This window comes from Pleurodeles waltl, chromosome 10 (assembly GCF_031143425.1).
Source record: "Pleurodeles waltl isolate 20211129_DDA chromosome 10, aPleWal1.hap1.20221129, whole genome shotgun sequence".
NCBI lineage: Eukaryota > Metazoa > Chordata > Amphibia > Caudata > Salamandridae > Pleurodeles > Pleurodeles waltl.
This window is the reverse complement of record NC_090449.1, coordinates 850776949-850798880: the sequence shown is the minus strand read 5'-3', so window position 1 is coordinate 850798880 and position 21932 is coordinate 850776949. Positions and strand designations below refer to the sequence as shown.

The following is a 21932-nucleotide window of genomic DNA, read 5'->3' as shown; positions in this document are numbered from 1 at the left end:
AGTGATCTGTGGTGGTAATGAGTGCTGTTTCTGTACGATGGTTGGGTCTGATTCTGGACTGCATGCTTTGGAGGAGCTGGCGAACTTGTTGGAGGCACATGTGAATGCTCCTTCTGTGTTGTATGTTGTTGCAACAGGGTTGTGAGCAGCAGCAATGGTTGGTAGCGTGGCAGGGTAGTGGAGGGAGGAAGAGGACCAGAGTCCCTGGCACTGGGCGCAGTCCAGGTGGCGACAGTTGAAGATGGGCTTGCCTTTAGCACACCTTCAGCATGTCAGCAGCACACTCGATGTGCACATCTGAGCTACAGCTGCTATTAAGTAGGTCTTGGAAAGGTGGAGGAGCACAGGGGCAGTGGACAGTCTTCAGGTGGATAATGGGAAATGAAGTCCACATGCTTGACTTCTTTTAAAGACGGTTTTGGCAGAAAAACAGTGATCTCACTCCCTGTGCAGATGGATGACAGGAAATGCAGTGATGTCACTTCTCGTGCACAAGGAGGCTGGGAAATGAAGTCCTCTTCCTTGGATTCTTCTTTTAAACATAATTTTGGAACCAGAGATGTCACCTCCTGTGCAGATGGATGACGGAAAATGCAGTGATGTCACGTCCTGTGCATATAGATAGTGGGAAAAAATTGTAGAGCAGGGCTGCTGTGTATATATTCTTCCTTGTGTACGTTGGTGATGGTCAGTAGACAAAAGTCTACCATGTTAGCACTTTATGCTACATGTCATTAGGTTCTGCAGACATTTTTTAGTGCAAATACATCTCTCAATCCAGATTACTAGAGACCAAGAGTACCTCAAATAATTGGACTCCTGGTTCAAATTAGAAGTTCAATTTCCTTATGCAGTCAAAGGGAGAAACAGAAGTGTTAAAACACAACTTGACACAGAGAAATGACTCATTATGATGTGAAGACATTGCAACACAATCTTTTCCTCAGCTTGGTATTTGTAAAGAGATTTTCTCAAACTGCAATAAACATATTTCTCCCGATTGTGCAACTCATATTGAACAGAAAAGAGTTTCAGAAAAAATTGTAACCCAGATATAAAGTTAGTACTAAGCAAAGATGGAATACAAATATTGAGTAGGTCGTAAGGGACAATTGAGAACAAGTCTAGAGATGAATGGAAAAGCCCACCGGAAATTGAGAATGTGACATTATACAAAGATGCAGATACCTAACTGTTCTTACATGTTAATGAAACAAGTTATATATTTTGAAAATTTCAGAGTTACAGTCAGTATCGAAATACCTGGTTTGCTGCAGCTTTAAAATACAAACGGTGCAAAGGGTGATATAAGCGTGATCCTGAATTGTAATTGTAATTTTATTTATATGGTACTTACTACCTCTGACGAGGTGTCAAAGCGCAGAACGCAAGAGGAATTAGTGTTAGATTAGTATAGGGAAATATATGTACAGTATTAGTATAGTATGAGTTAATTTGAGCGGAGGGTATGTGAGTTTGTTAGTTGGATTGACTAGAGTAATAGAGGGATGGAGGAGGGAAGAATCCTGAAGTGTTAATTGGGAGTTTATAGTAATAGGATGAGGCTTGGGATGAGTAATGGAGAGATGGCAGAGGGAGGAGTCTGTGAAAAGGGGTAGGGAGATCATAGTAGCAGAAGGGGTTTTGGATGAGTCAAAGGTGAGATAAATGAGGGAGAATTCAGTAGGGTTGTTTGGAAGATCATAGAAAGGAAGAGCTTAGGCAGGGTTTTTTCAGATATCAAAGTAGTAGAATGGGGATGGAGGACAGATTGATAGAGATATTGGATAATGGGGGGAGAGAGTAAGACTTTTGCGAGAGTAAATTTTTATTTTTTATTATTCATTTATTTATTTATTTTTATTTAATTATTTATTTTTGTAATTTTTTTTTTTTTTTTATTGTATTTATCTGTATTGTTTTTTCTCTAGTACAGTAGGGCTAGAGTAATAAATAAATAGATATGTAAATACATAGTAAGGGAATATACGTGCAAGGAATATAATTATGGGTATAATAATATGAGAAGATGTGTAATATTTGATGTTAATTACTAAGTGTACTTTTCTAACATTCATTTATCTTTCCTCAATGTTTCAATAGTGAAATGCTTGCTGATAAATAGTTAAGATAACATTTGGTCATTGTGATATAAAAAAGAAACAGGGATTCATAAGTATCTAATACAACAACTTGTCTAGGAGCTATGCGATGACCTATGAACATGTTAAGCATAGAGTAATGTACACATATACATGTATATGCACACACATATACATATACACACACATATATATATATAAATTTAACCGTGAGTAAATCTACATTTGTTAAACAGGCTTAAATAGTATGTGTATAATTTCTTATTACGAAATAGTAACTATACATATTTCTTAAATACATATCTAGAGTATACACATAATCAGATTATAAATATTTATCAACACAGGCATATGCAGTCCATTGCTGTTTGGATATGGTGGTTATGAAGGACAGAGCCAACTCTTGAGTAGTCTTCTGAAGACAAGCTAGTTATCCGTGGATCTTATATGTGGGGTAATGAATTCCATAGTTTGGCTGCTTGAACAGAGAAGGATGTACCACCTATTGTCCTTCTCTTGTATGGTGTTTTTTTAAGGCGGGGTGAGAACCTTGACCAGAGGTTTTTTTGTAGAATGTATTTGGTTATTTTGTTTCTGATAAAAAGCGGTCCTGTTCCAGGTATAGCTTTGTGGGTGACACAGAGCAGCTTGAAGGTGGATCTTCTGGCAAATGGTAACCAGTGTAGTGCTCTCAAGGCATTGGAGATGTGGGCTTGTGGCTTTACATGTAATAGTAGCCTGGCAGCTGAGTTCTGAATACGTTGTAGTTTTTTCATAATAGATAGAGATGATCCATGGTAGAGACCATTGGCATAATCCATTTAAGAGAGTTAGTAGCCTGCACCTTGGGTGGAAATCGGAGGTTCAGGAAGCTGCGTTGCAGAGTCTTCAAGGTGATGAAGCTTGATCGTGCTAATTTGTTCACTTGGGCAGTCATTGTTAACTTGAAATCCATGGTAATTCAAAGGTTTTTAACTTCCTTTGATACTTGAGGAGGTGGTTCCCAGATCGTCAGGCCAGGCGCACAGTGGGTCATACTTTTTCCAGTCACCACATGTGAGTATTTCTGTTTTGGAAGCATTCAGTTTGAGATGGCTCCAAGTCATCCACTGATCAACGGCTCTGAGGCAACTCAAGAATTGTGAGTTTTCAATGTCTTTGGGGCATTCCAATTTAAGTAGTATTTGTGTGTCATCTACATAGGTGTAGCATGTGAGTTGAAAATCATTGATCAATTCTGGTACGGAAATCATGTAGATGTTGAAAAGCATAGGTGAGATGATTGCTCCTTGGGGGACCCCTGCTTTTGTGAGGTAGGGTTTGGACAAGAAGGGGGGAGAATGGATATAATTAGTTCTGATTGGAAGGTAAAATGTAATTCAGTCGAGAGTAGTCCCTTCTATGCCATCTCTGTGGAGTCTTTAAATAATGGTGTCAGGGTCAACAATATCAAAGGCAGCTGAGAGGTCCAAGAGAAGTAGTGCAGCAACTCCATTGCGGTCGACTGTGTTTTTAAGATCATCCCAGATTCAGTGATTCTTCCTGGGTGGAATCCAGTTTGGTAGTCTGAAAGTATGGAGTTGTCTTCAATGAATTGTAACATCTTGGCGAATGCTGCTCTTTCTATCAGTTTGTCCAGGAAAGGTCCATTTGTAATTGGTCTGAGGTTGTTGGGGTCATGTGGGCCTAGGTTTTTTTTTTTTAATAACAGACAAATGTATCCTTTTTCAGGTCTTCAGGAAAAGTTCCTGTAGTTAAAGAGGTATTGTTGATTCTTCTTACAGGTGTGGCACCAGAAGTAGATAAAAGAATGTTCTTGAAGATGTGTGTGGACAAAATCCATAAAATCACCCTGTGATATTTGTTTGAAGGAGTGCAGAGGCTGGGTTGGCTTACTCTTCTGTTTTAAATAGGAGTCCAATGTGTCTGCCTTTTTTGTGTAATGAATTGCCAGTTTGTTTGTTGAATCTTGAGTTGTGGGATGACTTCCTTTCATGCATTTAGGTTTTTGAAATTCATTGAGAATTTTATAAAATTCTTTAGTTGCAGATTTAGCATTTTGGATTCTGTCTGGGTAGTACTTTTTCAGCTTTTTTGATTGATGATTGGTATAATCTGTTATATTTGTGTAGCTGAAGTTTGTCTTGAATGTTGTTTGTTTTGTGCTAGGTCCGTTGCAGTCTTCTGATTTGTTATTTTATATTTTTATGTTCTGTGTTTGTCCAAGGTGTTGGTTTCCTTTTGTTGGGTTTAGTTTTTCCAGTGGTATTAGGATATCAAAAGCTTCCTGTAGCTACTCATAAAGTTTTGGAACAACATTTAGGCCCTCATTATGACCCTGGCGGTGTTGCACCGCCAGGGCCAACGGGGCGGGAGCACCGCCGACAGGCCGGCGGTGCTCCCTTGGGCATTCTGACCGCGGCGCTTTGGCCGCGGTCAGAAATGGAAAACTGGCGGTCTCCCGCCGGTTTTCCGTTGCCCATTTGAATCCCCCATGGGGGATTCTGACACCCCCTACCGCCATCCTGTTCCTGGCGGTTCGCCCGCCAGGAACAGGATGGCGGTAGGGGGTGTCGCGGGGCCCCTGGGGGCCCCTGCAGTGCCCATGCCAATGGCATGGGCACTGCAGGGGCCCCCGTAAGAGGGCCCCGCTAGTATTTCACTGTCTGCATAGCAGACAGTGAAATACGCGACGGGTGCAGTAGCACGATTACGAGCCGGCTTCATGGTGGGAAGGTCGTTTTCCCCTGGGCTGGCGGGCGGCCTTTCGGCGGCCACCCGCCAGCCCAGGGGAAAAGTCAAAATACCCGCCGCGGTCTTGCGACCGCGGTACGGTATTTTGACGGCGGGACTTTGGCGGGTGGCAAATCTTTGTTGGCTGTTGTGTTTTTTTAGTCTTCAAAACTGAGTTTTATGTATGTATGTAAGGCGCTATGGGGCGTGTTGATTTGTGGTGTTTTACATCGCAAAGTTACCAGATGGTGGTCTGACCATGTGATTGGCGTGATGCTTTGAACAGCAACTAGTTCAGGGTTTGTAGAAATGACATCTAGGATATGTCCAGCGATGTGTGTAGGATTGTTTACAATCTGATGTAGGTTCAATGTGACTAGGTCAGTGGTGATGGCTTTTGGAAGGGTCAAATGTTTAGATTCCCCAAGAATGCATAGGTTTGAGTATAATGTTATAAGGTTTGAGACTGTGTCTAGAAAAGTGTCTGGGAATGTTGAATTGTCAGGTGGACGTCTATAAAGGAGGAGAAAGTTCCTGTAGGGTTGCATCTGGTGGAGAGGGCCTCACAACCTTGTATGGAAATGTCTGTTTTATTGAGATTTATTGCTTGTTTGAATATAATATCTAGTCCACCTCCTCTTTTGCCTATACAGTTTTATGTGATAGTTTGATAACCAGGAGGAATGGCTTCATGCAACGCTGGAGCCATGTCATCTCCCAACCATGATTCCGTTAGTCAGGTTATGTGTGTCGTAGAAGTGGTGCTTGTTTTTTGAGAGTGATCGAGCATTTAGGAGCAGGCAGTTTAGAAAATGTGTGTTTGTGGCCATTTTGTTTTGGAGAAGGGTGAGCCATGTATTTTGAGCTTGTAGCAGGTGTGTTGTTACTTGTGATAACTGTATGAGGGTCAGAATGGTCCTGTTTTTCTATATAGTGTTCCTCGTCCAGATGGCTTAGGAGGCATATTGTTGGGTCCATGTGTGTTGGTGGTGGACTTGGTGGCGAAGAGTGACATGGTGAATGTAGTTTTTTTTTAATAGTAGCCTTATTGTGTAATAGACAAGGGGATGCGAAGTTGTTAAGAGTGGCGATTTGTTTATTTTGTTTGCGTCAGTTTAGTGTGGAAGGAGTATGGGTTAGGGGTGGTGGAGGAGCATATGGATCATAATTTAAGGCTCTAAATTGTGCAATGGATGCGTTGGCATACTTGTGGTAGATGTTTGTGAAGAGAGAAAATGTAGGAGTGAAGATTGGTCAGGATTTTATTATTTGTGTAGTCATGAGGGTGGGAGTGGTGTGATGGAAAGTATGAAAGTTATTTTGATGTGCTGACTTGTGCGGTTTGTTTTGTTTTTGTGGAATAGTGAGAGGATTTATTGATGTAGTGGTTTTCTGTGAAGGATTTGTATAAGAGTTAGTGCTGGTAAGTAGTATTCGAATATTACAGGGGGTGTTAATGTGTTTTGGAGAAGAGTGTATGAGGTGTGTAAGAAGGAATGGATGAGAGTTAGGGGTGTTTGTGTTTGTTTTGATCACTGGAAGAGGTAATATGTGTTGTGGAGTGGAGTGTAAGGATTGTATGGTTGTGTGGAATTGGTGAAGAGAGGGGGAGGGTGTTTGTGGATGGTGTGATGGAAGGCTGCGCTTAGGTATTGTCATGATAAAAGGGCGTCTGGCAGGAGCAAATAGAGGATAGTGCTGTTGGGGTGCCACGGCCAAACTCCAGAAGAGGCTGCAACGCATCCAGAACACCTCTGCCCACCTCATCCTGGTCATCCCCGCCACTGCCACATCACAGACCACCTGAGAAACCTGCACTGTCTTCTAGTCAATAAGAGAATCACATTCAAACTGCTCACCCACGCTCACAAAGCACTGCACAGCACTGGACCAGAATACCTCAACAGACGGCTCTCCTTTTACACTCCGATCTGACATCTCCGCTCTGCCGACCTCGCCCTCAAAACAGTCCCATGCGTCCGCAGAACTACAACCGGCGGTAGATCATTCCTGCACCTCGCAGTCAAAACGTGAAACACTTTTCCCACCCACCTGCCCCAAACCACAGACCTCCTTACCTTCAGGAAACTTCTCAAGACCTGGTTGTTCGAGCAGTAGAAGTATCTCCCCTATCTTCTACCCACCCCTCAGCGCCTAGAGACCCTCACGGGTGAGTATTGCGCTTTACAAATTCCTGATTGAATGTTGTAGTTCTGGTGGATATGTGTATAGGTGAGGGATGTGGGATTTTGTTTTGGTGGATGTGTAGGGAATAAGGTCCTTTCTGGTAAATGGAAAATTGGTCAGCATATCTGGCCCTAGGCCCGGTTAGTCCTGAAAAGGCCCAAACATGCAACTTCCCTTGTCCTCTCCGTCTTTAGCCTCGACGCCCGGGCTGAGACGCCCTGAGCCCTATGCTTAAATACCCTTATTGGCCAATAGAAATCTAGACTTAACCCTAACCAATCAGATTTGTAACCCTAAACCCTTGAGCCAATGGGAGACCTAGCCCTATTAACCAATCACACCCCCAATCCTGACTACCAATCACAACAGTAACCCTAAAACCTCAGTCCAATAGGAACCCTAGCCCTAGTACTAATAAAAATAGAAGCCCTAAAACCACGGACCAACAGGAATCCCAGCCCTAGTATCAATCAAAATAGAAGCCCTAAAACCACTGGCCAATAGGAATCCCTGCCCTGGTATCAAACACAATAGAATCCCTAAAACCACAGACCAATAGGGATCCCAGCCCTAGTACCAATCGCAATAGAAGTCCTAAAACCACACACCAATAGGAATCCCAGCGTTAGTACCAATCACAATAGAAGCCCTAAAACCTTCGGACCATTAGGAATCCCAGCCCTAGTACCAATCAAAATATAAGCCCTAACACCACTGACAAATAGGAACCCAGCCTTAGTACCAATCAAAATAGAAGCCCTAAACCCACCGACCAGTAGGAATCTCAGCCCTAGTGCCAAACAAAATAGAAGCCCTAAAACCGTGGACCAATAGGAATCCCAGCCCTAGTTCTAATCACAATAGAAGCCCTAAGACTACGGACCAATTGGAACCCCAGCCCTTGTATCAATCAAAATAGAAACCCTAAAATCACAGACCATTAGGAATACCAGCCCCAGTAGCCCTAAAACCACAGAAAACTAGGAATCTCAGCCATAGTACCAATCACAATAGAAGCCCTAAAACCACAGACCAATAGAAATTCCAGCCCTAGTACCAAGCACAAAAACAAGCCCTAAACCCACAGACGAATAGGAATCCCAGCCCTAGTACCAATCAAAATAAGAGCCCTAAAACCACAGACCAATAGGAATCCCAGCTCTAGTACAAAACACAAAAGAAGCCCTAAAACTACGGACCAATAGGAGTCCCAACCCTAGTACCAGTCACAATAGAAGTCCTAAAACCACGGACCAATAGAAACCCTAGCCCTAGTACCAATCAGAACGCAAACCTAATCCTTAAGCCAATAGAAATACTAGGTCCAGCAACCAATCACAACAACATAAGCAACAACCAACAGAAACTTATATAAGGGCCAAGGTAACTTAAGCCTAAACCCCTGTGGAAGGGAGGAGGGAGGTGCTGCTCTATTCAGAATCTCCTTGGATACAGACAAGCAGAATCTATACTTCCAAGCTAGAAGAGTCTACTTTCCAGATAAGGGACAGATTGAAAAGCACTGAAATACTTCTTGTCATACACTCAGATATTTGTATTTTTCAAGCCAAAAACAAGTGATGCAGACACTTTCTAATCACATTTTAAATCACAGAAGCAGATTAAGCAGTCTACTAAACACAATCTGGTTAGCCACTGAGGTGTATGTAACCTTTTTAATAAAAGACAGGGGGTGGTAGTTGGCTTTATGCAATCTTTTGCCACAAACTAGGAGGGAAATTTCAAACATTCACAGGTAAAAAGACCAAGCTGGCTGAAACACAGGGAGCCTACAGTAAACAGGCACAGGCAGCAGTACAACCAATTTTTAACAAATAACAAGAATTCCCCGAAAGTCTGGGGCTCTTACCGGTCTCCTAGGATTTCTTGATCACTGGGCTGTTTTAGGGCAAGGGAAAAGCTGGGCTTACAAAATGGATGTGGCTGTCTTGCAGTTCCCTCCACAAACGTAAGGGCCCAGTACAGTTATTAGAGCCAGGCACAGGTTGCCTGGGAGCTAGAGAGCCAATCACCAAACCCAAGTCCCTGTGGAAGGGAGGAGGGAGGTGTGGCTCTATTCAGAATCTCCTTAGATACAGACAGGCAGAAACCACACTTCCAAGCTAGCAGAGTCTGGTTTCCAGGTAAGGGACAGATTGAAAAGCAGTGAAATACTGCTTGTTGTGTAGTCAGATATTTGGCTTTTTCAAGGCAAAAACAAGAATGATTTTCTCAGCGGGCTAATTTTAATTTTAATGGACGAATGTCAATGTGCACCTAACATTCGTCTGCCCCACATGTCAGTGTGCAGCAGTATCTCTTAAACCCCCAAGTCATTGTAAGTAGTCCTCTGGGTAGATAAGAGTGGTGCAGTTAGCTACTCATAAATTCTTCTCTATAGCACTGACAGTGGGCTTGCATTAATCACTAATAAAACCCCTCTCCGACAGCCCTCCAAAGAGTTGCTGCAGTTTCTGACTGCATGTTTGCATGGGAACTGGCTCAAGGTGTAGGCTAATCCCAGTTTGGTGTGGTATTTGCACTGCCCACATGGTACACAATTCCAACTGTGCCTTCAACTACATGGTTCACGATTTACATGGGGTCCTCCAAATGTTATCAGAGAATGTCCATCCTTCTCAATATTAAAGTGTGCTGGAGTAAAAACTTGGTGAAAAACTTGGCACACTGGTTTTGAGTTAGATGTTGTGCTACTGAAGTTCATGTAATGTAGACAAAAGTGTGAACTGCTACGATCACACCCAATAAAGACAAAAGCCTCAGAAGCAAATTACCATTTAAGTGGCTATCTTTATTCAGGACAGAGATATTTTCAATAGGAGTACACGCTTACACAGATAGGCATACACACACACAGAAATACAACTTCATACAATTTGGGAGTAGAGTGATTATTATCCAAGCAGACTTATATGTCAGGAGAAAAACAAATGTACAAGAAAAAACAGAACAATACTCTATCAACCCAATAAAATGGTTGATAGTCGGATTACATATGTAGTGTAATGTAATGGACACAGCCCATACAAATATTACAGAGAACAAAATGTGCATAGCATGTGGGTCTGGGGATAAATTGGTAAATAATAATGATAAGGACAACTTTCACTGGACAAATGCACATAACAGGTTATTGTTACAGTTATATATGTTCCTGAAACCATGGCATTTTCGTCATGGTAGTATAAGAAAAAGGTGTTCTTACTTACGCATTATCACACATTACCGGTACTGTCTGATGGTTATCTCTTGTACCAACCAGTGTGTGACCGATGTGATTGTCACAGTTAGTGTAGCGACACAAAGGAAAAATAGGAACATATCAGGGAGAAAATGTATGAGGGAGCATATGCATATACCTCTGTCTGGAGCATAGCCACCTAGTTATCTTTGTATGTATGCAGATGAAACATCTGAAATACTCCTTTTTTTGTGAATGCTACATCTGACCTTGTGTTTTGTGTGATTATTAAAATCGGCTTCATAATCAGAAATTATTAGCAGCAAAACATAAACAAATTTTAAACAAGCCCAAAAGGTATAGGTTTAATAAACTAACACATCCAGTGTGAACACATTATTTTAAATGCATGAGAGTGAACCAGCAGGAGCAGACATAGAGGACTATTATTATAAAGTGGTCCCTCATGCAGTTCAATGTAAATACTCAATTGGGGGTATAAAATAAAGAGCCTTGTGTGAAGATTAACAAATTATACATAGTTAAGAAGAGTGTTGTATGTCAAGAGAAAAAGTGGCTGTTTATATTTGAGGCAATTCAATGTACGTTTATGGCCCTTTGTGGCAATTGCAGAAGATAGACTGCATATAGCCATTATGGAATCTGTTAGCATTTTGCAGACCTGTATGGCTCTCACTATTATGGTCCCCAAAGTCTGGATTCTAACTGGTACTCCAGGTCAATGCAATTAATATTAGAAAAAATACTACTTTTGATTATGTGAAACAAAGCACCCAAGCACCCAAGCCTATGGGATCTAGTAGTATCTTCTGGACACAGACTTTATTATAGTTGTTCAATTAGGTATTGTAAAGGTTTCTAAAATGCTACAGTTGTCATAGGGAGTCACTTTTTACCTATTCATAAAACAACAGATTTGATAAAGCACTGTGCATTGCACATTACAGTGAGACACATAGAAGAGAGTGGACACAAAGCTGGTCACAGAAAGACAATAGTTGAAAAGGACAATCCCAATGCCCTCTCTAAGCATATTGTTAGTCTTAATGCATTTTCAATAAGACAAAAATAATGTTTAAGTTAAAGGAGTTTAAGTTAGCCTGACTAGGTCTCAAACAGCTTGGTTTGAAATGATTCACATTTGCAGAAAGAAAATGCACTTTCATTTTTATGAAAAAACATTATCCACATGCATATGTTTCTGTGTGTTCTTTTCCATTTCAGAAAATCAGCAAGCTAGAAGCCTAATTTGTGGTGTTGTTTATTTTTTTTACAAATTATTGCATTCATTTGTGTTCCTCTGAAGGAAGCCATGCTCAATATGCTCCTCTCTTTGTAACATTCAAGGTCCATTTCTAGAGTTTGTTCTATGGAACATTCATTAACTGAACTGTCTATTGTTTATCTTAGTTGCACAAAAGTCATATACTTGTGTTAATTTCCTGTGTATGCCTCTAGATTAATATACAGCAAAGTAGGTGTTTACTAGATGAATTTTATTTGATGTATCTTGTATTCACCCCTATTCTCTTTTTACTTTATATTAACAGACTAGAAACCTCATTAGTTGCTGCTTGGGCGGACGTATCGCAGGTTGAGAAAAAGGCATTGCTTGCTCTGTTATACGCGGATGATGCGGTGTTGCTTGCCAGGACGGCCAATGGGTTGACAAATTTGATTAGTAGCTTTGCAGACTTTATGAAGGGCTTTGATATGGAGACAAATTTCTCTAAAACATTTATTATGATGTGTGGACCAAAGAACACCAAAACGCGCACCCTATTTATTGGAGGAAAAAAATAGACAAGGTGTCTTCATTTCCATACCTTGGATTGGATTTTGATGATGCATGTACTTGGTCTGTGTGCCCTAGAAACAGATTGTCTCGTTTTACCCGTGCTATTGGTTCCACTTTCTCTCTTGCCATCTGTATTGGCAGAAACCTGCAGGTCCGATTTTAGAAATCTTGAAAAGGAAGTGCCTCCTGAACTTGACATATGGTATGAAGATTTGGGGCTATAAAAATATTAGAACCATTCAAGCAGAAGAAAATAGATTTTGGTGGCATCTGCTGGGTGTCCCCCCCTTTGACTTCTCATTTTGTCCTGCATCAAGAATTAGGTCTTGAGTATGTACAGGGCTCTTTTGGGGCAGCTCTCTTGGCCCTCTGGTGTTCGGTTTGGTCGAACAAGGAAGCAGAACTTAATCAGACCATTATTAGAGGTTGCCTTGCATGTGACCATGGTGTGGATATTCTGTGGTTAAAGTACATAGGAGATACCACCTTTGCCTTGGGTTGTGCATCTTTGTTTGAGAGCCCAGATATGATGATTAAAAAAGATAAAATCTGGGCTTAGGACTGCTTTTTCAAGCACAGCCAGGCCACCAGGGAGGCAGTGGAAGTGGTGAAGCCAACTGTTAGAGAGTATTGCTTGGTTCAGATGACAGGTGGGACTGTGCCTTATTTTTTTGTCATCCAGAATGTGTATGAACGCAATTTACTGACACAATTCAGAACAGGAATGATATGTTGGTTGTTATGTTTCCCATTCGGGCAATACTGTCTGCATGATATTTGCACTTGCCCATGTGATGAATATTCAAACCAGTCTATTTCAAAAAAAAAATTTGTAACTATCTTCCCTGCACTAGGATATTGTTATTGCCCTGTTGCGCAGACACAAATTTACTAAATGTAAAGCTACATTGCTTTTTCTCCAGCAATTAAATGATCAAGATATCTGTCACAGGGTTGGCTGCTTTTTGAGGAGTATCTTATGTGTGAGGAAGGCAATTTTATTTTAACTTACGGCGAGCCAAACCTTATTTGTACTATGTTTTATAGGATACATAGTTACTTGTGTAACACTCAGTGTTATCCGTTTCATACCGTTCTTGGTCCCTGCTGTTTCGAGCCTAGATGTTATGTTTGTGACATAATATATATATTTTAAAATGTTCATATCTTGGGGTTTTAATTGAGGTTTTATGTCTTGGTATGTTGTTTTTTTCTGTGATGTATTTTATAAAATATTTATTAATGTGTTTTTGAATTGATGTCAGCCTTTTATGATCATTTTGTTAATGAGCGAATAAAGTTAACCGTAATTGATGTATCTAGTGTATTTGAATAATGATTGGTTTATGTGAACGTATCTTTGTTAATAAAGCCCTATTACGTCATGTTAGATCATACTGAAAGATGATGTTTTTAGGAGATGCGCAAGACCTTTTTTGCTTTCCTATCTGTGCAGACCCTATGTCAGGCCTCTTGCTGACCTCTACTTTGGTTCTGGCTGCATGCTTTAGAAATAGACCATATGATCATTCTCATACATGATTTGATTTGACTTATTGTGATTGCTCATTCCTTAGTCCTCGTAATTTAACTGACAAATTTGTATCTTCTGTTATAAACTTAATTTTGAAGAAACCATTGTGGTTTTAACTTGAATTCTTGTCTTGAGGAGGTTTACTTTATTGGCTTTGGACTTAGCATTAGACTCTGAAGAAAACTCAAGTGGACTGATCCTACGTCTCTGCACTCTTAATTATTTTAATTAGAGCATCAACAGATTAGCAGTAGGTATGGTGACAGCTGCATTGTCAAAACTTAGTCTCAAAAAGTTATAAATCTAAGGTTCAAAAATATTGCATCATTGCATTACCTGCCAGCAAAGACAAGTCCTTTATGCAGTTTTTGTTATTGTATTTGCAAGAGTGCATTAAACCTAATGACAAACTCATGTGAATGCAGACTGTTTACGGAGGAGGTTTTGGGACTTTGGATAATGTTATGACCCTGTGAAATGTTAATATGTTTTATTTCTAAGTGAAAGTTGAAGGAGTGTCACAGGAAACTTTTTTTACATTTTATGTTTTAGTGTCTATAATTCTTTTTATGCAGAAAGGTCAGCACTGGATGCAAATACATTTAAAAAACTAGTACTTTGCTATTATAGTGACATATTTTGGGGCAGTTAAACTTTCTAGACTGAGAACCCTGGGAGGCAACATCTTTACACACATTTTTCATGTCAGAGGTTTATGTCTTTTATTACAAAATTTGAAACATGTTGGAACACCATGTTTACAAGCTTAGAAAACGGAAGCTTTATCAAGTGGGGAATTTAGGTATAGATTTGCCATGATGTAGCAGCCCATATTGTTTTTTGACAATGTAGTTCTGGCTCTGTTGTAGTTGAGATATCAATATGCAATGCAGTTTTATGAGCAAATTCTATTGAGGGAGCTCACAATTCTTAAATTGAAACCAATACCTAAAGTCAGGGCTCTTGATCACAGCTCTTACTGAGACTGTTTTGAGATGATTTCCGTGGAGTGTATTTAAGTAAGCGAGTTGGTTGTTCTGCGAGGAGGTCATGCAGGTCAATGTTGAATGGCATGAGATGATGGATTTGAGATTTTGGCAACCTTTGGAGTACATATGAAATTTGTAAGCAAGGCAGTTTAACATGAGTGGCGACAGTGTTTGGTGAGTATATCTTTACGTTTCATGTTGTTGATCTTTCTTTTCTTAGATGCTTTCTGAGGTGGTTGGAAAGTGCATGTTAGTGTCAACACTTTTTAGTTTCTTGCTGGAAATGTCTGCAAGTTAACGAATTATATATGTGACTACAGTAACTACAGTAAGTGGTGATGATCTTAAGAATATAAGATAGTGTCCTGAGGTTTATGAACTATACACCTGCATTTTGTATATGTGTTTATCTGTGAGTTTTATCTGTCGGAGAATCTTGTAAATTATGAATATTGTTCTTCGTAGTGTGTTGATGAGTGGGTGTGTAATGAAGAATAATATTATATCTCTGTTCATGGACACTATTGATGTTGTCTGAAGAATATCAAATACAAATTACTTGAAAAAGATTTGCAATCCCTGTTTCTATCTAATTCAGAGTACAACAACATGTCAATGTTGGGACGCTCCTTGGAGCAACTGTAACACTTTAGAAATTGCTTCATTCATTTATTCATTCATTCATACACGTCACTCTTTGGCAGTATTGCCTCTATAATATACTGGCAGACATGTTAGGGTATGCAATATGGTTTACAGAAGTATACTTGTGGTGTGATGAAGTGTCACCCACACTTACTCCACCACACCCTTGCTTCACTTTACACAATGCTGGTTTTGTAACTGATTCAACAAACTTGCATGTTACGAAATGAAAGGGCAAACATATGGCAAATTCCCAGCTTGCCCAATGTATCTCATTTGTTCAGGGGTGAAACAAATCACACATTTAAGACAGTAAACATAGATCCATGGTCAATTTAGGAGGTAGACACTCCGTTCTTAAGACATATCTGGCCAATAGATATCACCATGACGAAGGTAGTGTTTTCAGCTACAAATGTTTTTCTGCAAGAAATCCTTAGCAAAGAAGAGTAAATACATACTTTACATATTTTCACGACCAGAACAAACATTTTCTTGAGAAAATCTCTCTTCATTTCAGCACAAAAGCACTTATTCATACCTGTTCTAAGGATGCTCACTTTATTGAATCCATGTTACATGAATTCAAAAAGAATCAATTGTGGACTGTTAAAATTCCAGATCAAGTAAGAAGTAAAGTAACTAATGCATGCCTCAAGTAAGGACATGAACAATCTCACAAATGGGGGTGGCGGGGATATACTTCCTGAATGCTATTGATGTGACTGTGCAGTCTGCACAAAAATGCCACAGCCACGACTGACGAGGCCCTACCGGCTCAGAACGCTGTTACTACAATCTGAACTGTGATAACAAAGGCCTTAAGACTTGTGATTGACACTCTGCGCTGGTGTGCTACACAGTCAATCTCAACTCTTTAGGAGCTCTGTTTTTAGACTTAAGTAGGTTGGAAGCATTGGGGCAGCATCATGATGTTTTACTCTTCTGCAGACAAGGCCTGTTTTTGTAACATTTGTGAAACTCATCCTTTTCGCTTAGTGTAACAGGTGATCTTCCTTTACTAACATTACTGCCATTTGTAATGTTATTATTGTTGCATTTATAGGACTTTTACAAATGTTTTTAGTACCTTAGGTCTCATATTAAAATTTCATTTTCACTGCACCTTTTAATATATTTTTCCTTCATTATACACATTGCGTAATACATATCTGCAAATGACAGCATACTACTGCTATATTATATGACTGGATATTTAATATTAATTACATTTCTGTGTATTTTCCAGACACTGAACCCTAAACGACTAAGTTTCACTAACTAGAATGTAGGATTGTGATTTAGTCTTTTCAGCCACATAATTACCAGCTCAGAATTCATACAAGTGATCTAATTCTTGGATATTTCACGTTTTTCATATATTAACTTATAATTTCTATTAAGCCCTGCTCTTAATAGCTTGTGTGTGCTGGTAGAGTAATGGACATTTATGGCTTAAAGTTCTACAAAGAAGAATTCATACCTCCAGGACATCATATTCACAGCCAGAGTGATACTCGACATTGAATTCCAAAATGGTGATCTGGATGCTACTGCCTGGTGCAGTGTTTATGTTCCAGAGGCACTCTTTATTAGCAGGATAATTGTAGGGGTAGCCTGGACTATTGAAGGCTCCAGTGGGCCCAGAGAGATCTCCACCACAACCTGTTGAAAAAGAGTTCACTTTATCAGTCGCATCCTATCATAAAACACTCAGTTATCTACAATTATAGGTCCAAATTAGACTATTCCCTCAACAAAACAAGTGTAGAGCACATGCAAGGTACATAGTGTCACTATTAGTCAAAATAATATGGATGGCAAGGAATTGGAGGGACATAACTTCAATTCTTCAGAACTTGTAGATTTGGGGTCCGATATATGAAATTTCCATTTCCCAAAATGTATTGCAAGTTGTGCAACATAATTCTGCAAATAGAAAATAATTTGGCAAACCAATGTATTTGCTAATAGGTTAGCTCACGAAATTCTAAGAAAGGATTGGTCCCAACCCATCCTCCCTCATCAATATTCATGAGGTAGGTCACAATTACAACTCACAACGATTGGATACCGTGGTAAAAAGAGAGGGCAGCGGTGATAAGCAGACCACCATATCTGTGATCGTATTTAAATAAGGTATACTTTTTTTAATGCAGTTGAAAACGGTGCATCATTTAAAAAGTAAGGTTAACTGTTTTAAGTTTGTTTAAGGGATGGCAGTGATTCAATAAACCACTGTTAACATCCCAACAAACTTAATTTTTACATTCACAATGTAAATCTGTTTGGAGGGTGTGAATACTGAAAGATCTCAGCCCAAACCTGGATATTTTGCAGAGGAATGGGTTTCTGCATAGGGAATTTTTTTCTTGGTTGAGAAAAAAGAAAGTTAGCAATGGCAAACACACTTGTGAAGCACATTTATGCATGCATAAATGTTTATTTGAGGATAATAAGAAATGTAGAAAAGTCTCAAATTATGGTTGGCAATTTGCAACAGTTTCAGATTCTCACAACTAGAAGGAGAATATTTTCGGAAATCCATGGGGGTCAGAAATTTACTCCCAACTAAGTAAGATTTCTTTTGTGAATCTGACACTGCATCTTACTTGTCCTTGTAATCTCTTTGCTGTGATGAAAGTAGATAATTGGCCATAATCTAAATCCATTGTGTCCTGTGGGATTTAGAATTCGGTGGTCTGATATCAGTCACCGTTGTGAAGGAGTAACCCGTCTGTCAATATCTAAGCCAGGCCCTAAGTCCTTCGAACCCCACTGATAACCGGGATGAGCAGCGAGAATGAGGTCTTTCAAGAGACAAAGCCCTATAAAATACTTTGCTACAAATCATAAACAGTGTCTATGGCTTCTATGGTAAAACACATGCTATTGGCTAAGCATGACCACATCTGTTGCTAGCAAGGAACAGTAAACCTACTCAAAACAAAATAACACAATTCAAAATTTAGATGTGCTGGCTAGTGTCACCTCACAAATAACCTGCATGAGCAGCAATCATTTACAGATGAACATTCACTGAGGCACCTCTCCCTCCTACCTCTCACCCCATGCCATGCTTAAGCAAAAATAAATAATCTCAGTTCTGGGTTTTGTGGCAGACTTAAGTCTGACAAAACTTCTGTTCTCAAAGAAAAGTCGACCAGCAGATATAATAAAAACAAGTTAATGAGACAATAAGAAATCATCTGTGCAAGTGAGTAAGTGTTCAAAGTACCTTCCTATAGAGACAACAGTGTATTCAGTGAGATATACACAAATGTAGGTTTAGCAACAAACACAGTACTACATGTGTACATGTCATATGAGAGATGTGCAACACTCACATTCAATAATAAGCATTGGAATAGCCAATAGGTCTCGCATTTTGGATGTGAATACACTACTTTTGCGTTTCTATTGTGTTATTGTTCAGCATCTCGCATTGCCACTACAAGTGAAAAACACACCTAGATATGTTCATGAAGCCATACTCAGATGCATCGAAGATATTAAACGATGGTTGGGGGCTGTGATCAGGGCCTTGGCCAGCTCCCTGCATTAGACAACCAATGTGCTTTGTGAATGACATACTGCCTGTTGTGTCAGAATCAGTAAGCGCCAGGGGGTGGGGGGAGAGGTTCAGAGAGGTAGAGGGGTAGGAGTGTAGATAGGCATAGAGGTAGAGAGGAAGAAGTAGAGAGAGAGGGATAGAGGTGTAGAAACGTAGAGATAGAGGGGTAGAGGTGTAGAGATAAAGAGGTAGAGAGGTAGAGATAGAGAGAGAGGGTAGAGGTAGAAAGAGAGGGGTAGAGGTGGAGAGAGAGAGGGTAGAGAGAGAGGGGTGGAGGTAGAGGTAGAGAGAGAGGGGTAGAGGTAGAGAAAGAGGGGGTAGAAGTAGAGAAAGAGGTAGAGGTGTAGAGAGGTGTAGCAAGGTAGACATTTCGAGGTAGAGAGAGAGGTAGTGGGAGGCAGAGGTAGAGAGGTAGAGGTAGAGAGGTAGAGGTAGAAGTAGAGAGGTAGAGGGAGGTAGATAGAGACGTAGAGATAGAGAGAGAGGTAGTGTGAGAGATAGAGAGAGAGGTTGGGAGAGAGGTGCAGAGAAGGAGAGGTATAGAGAGGTACAGGTGTAGAGGTAGAGGTAGAGAGAGAGGGACAGAGGTTGAGAGAGAGAGAGATAGATGTAGAGAGGTAGAGAGAGGGGGCAGAGATAGAGAGAGAGGTAGAGAGAGAGGGGTAGAGGTAGAGGTAAAGAGATGTAGAGGTAAAGAGAGGTAGAGGTGCAGAGATAGAGAGGTAGGGAGGTAAAAGTAGATAGAGGTAGAGGGAGGTAGAGAGGTAGAGGTACAGGGAGGTAGAGGTAGAGTGGTAAAGAGGTAAAGGTAGAGAGAGAGAGAGGGAGAGAGAGAGAGAGGGAGAGAGAGGTAGAGAGAGAGCGAGGGGTAGAGAAAGTGGGGGTAGTGGTAGAGAGAGGAGTAGACGTAGAGAGAGCTAGAAAGACTCATAGAGGTAGAGAAAGAGGGGTAGAGGTAGAGAGAGAGAGGTAGAGAGAGAGGAATAGAGGTAGAGAGAGGTATAGTTGTAGAGAAGTAGAGGCTTAAAGGTAGAGGGGTAGAGGGAGAGGTACAGGATGAGAGAGGTAGTGGTAGAGAGGTAGTGAGAGAGGTAGAGCTGTAGATGTAGGGAGAGAGTGGTAGAGAGAGGGGGGTAGCGGTAGGGAGAAAGAAGGGTAGATGTAGAGAAAGGTGTAGAGGTAGAGAGAGAAGGGTAGAGAGAGGGGGCTAGAGAGAGTGAGGTAGAGAGAGGGGTAAAGGTACAGTGAAATGTAAAGAGAAAGGTAGCGGTAGAGAGAGAGGTAGGGAGAGAGACTGAGGTAGAGGCAGAGAAAGTTAGAGAGAGAGAGGTAGAGGTAGAGAGAGAGAGTGGTAGAGAGAGAGAGTAGAGAGAGAAAATTAGAGGTAGAGAGCGAGAGGTAGCGGTAGAGAGAGAGAGTTAGAGAGAGATATCTAAAAACAAAGCACCATCACAAATGAAGCATGAAACCTTTGGTGTGTTTTCACTGGTGTGGTGTGAACACATTCCTATGGACAACCAAAAAAAACATGAAGAGTGTAATGCCCAGTGGGGAGGACGGGCCATCAAAATCTGTAACAGGAGGATGCGTGAAAGTAGTATGTTGGCCAACAAAAATGTTTGCTTTGTAAAATCGCCTGGGAAGGAACTAAGAATACAAAGGAGAGACATTTAGATAAATGCACCAATAAAAAGGAAGCATTTAAGACAAGCACAGCAGAGACTAAATGGCAATAGTGGGTGTGGTTAAAGCCCATAGACTGAAAACAGCATGTCTTGCAGACAGTGCATGCACGCTGCCTAGGCTCGACCTAAAATGTACAGAAGAGTGCGCTGAGGACATCTTTGACAACACACCCTTAAAATGTTGATTGCAACCCAATGATTGTGACTGTGCCTATTAAACAACATGTCTGTTTTGGTGCAAGAGTTTATAGTACTTTTTGTGTTTAAATGAAGTTTTTAATTACTTTCTATTTTTGTGAAGAGTCTGCACGTGCAATCGTGCAGAAATAGGAATTAAAAAGTAAAATTAATTAAAATGAACTATAGTAAAATTACACATTATTTAAATTCTGTCTGTATGTGTGTCTTTTTGATGATAACGTGCATGAGTAAGGATTAAACTTTTATTTGCAAATTAGGTAAATAGTTAGCTAGTCTGCCATAATAATATTAGTGATATTTTCCACTGTCACTCTATAAATCAATATCCTGTGTGGTCTCTCGCAGTCACAGTTTATTCTCCCTCTTCACCAATTCCCATATGATCGAACTGAAAGCAGTAGATTATTCCAGCCTGGTAAATTGTACCTCAAAGGTTTATTTGCCCCTTCTCATTCTGCCTCTGGATTGAGTGAACGGCATGCACTAATTTCATATTCACCTAGAACTGCAAAAACAAAGATCCTCAAGACCAAAGTCTATAAAAATGAACACTAGGCCAAAAGTGTTTTTGTATTAAAATTAGAAAGCAGCTTTATTAGAGAGCTGCATATTCCAAGATTCTTACCTAAGACTGGGAAAAGCTTTTCACCTACTCTGACAAATTGCGTTTGTTAATATACACCATTTACTTCACAAACACTAAAAGGTGAGCCCTATGGCTTGTGTCAATATTCTTTAGGGCTAGTATTATTCTTGGAATGCTTTTCTGAATGACTAATAACATTTTACATTGGCTTTTGACTCCCACAGGAAATTAATATTTTATTTTCATTATTGGTTACTGAGAATATAGATGTCTTTGTTCTGTGACAAAATGTGGGATTTTCTGTAGTCGCTATAGTACATGGTAGTAATTTATTTCTGCATTGTAAATGTACAGATTCTTGAAGAGGGTGATGTTAACCAAAACTGTATTTCACCGAAGTCTTCACTCTGGGCACTGAGAAGAATTAGAATGCCAGTAGTTTTACCTTTGGCTGAGGGACACTAGGGTGGTATCATTGATGGTTAATTTGCAAATAAGATATTGCTAGAGATCAGTTTAGTTTCCTTGATAGGAATAACTTCTTGTGTGTTTAAACACAGCATTGTTAGTGCTCATTGGGTCACTGACAATTCAAAAGACATGATTTAAGTTGAGGGCATCTAAAAGAGGTTCTTTAGATTTTGGAAATGACTGTCTATTGTCAGAACAGATTTC

The 21932-nt window shown here is 40.2% G+C and overlaps 1 protein-coding gene across 1 annotated transcript in view; it reads right to left on the bottom strand.

Moving 5' to 3' along the window:
• The window catches only part of CUBN (cubilin), a 1111275-nt gene that overhangs the window by 636180 nt on the left and 453163 nt on the right, over positions 1–21932 (bottom strand). Inside the window, exon 29 of the mRNA XM_069211549.1 lies at positions 16695–16876. Coding sequence (XP_069067650.1) covers positions 16695–16876 — 182 coding nt within the window. The remainder of the gene's footprint in view (positions 1–16694; positions 16877–21932) is intronic.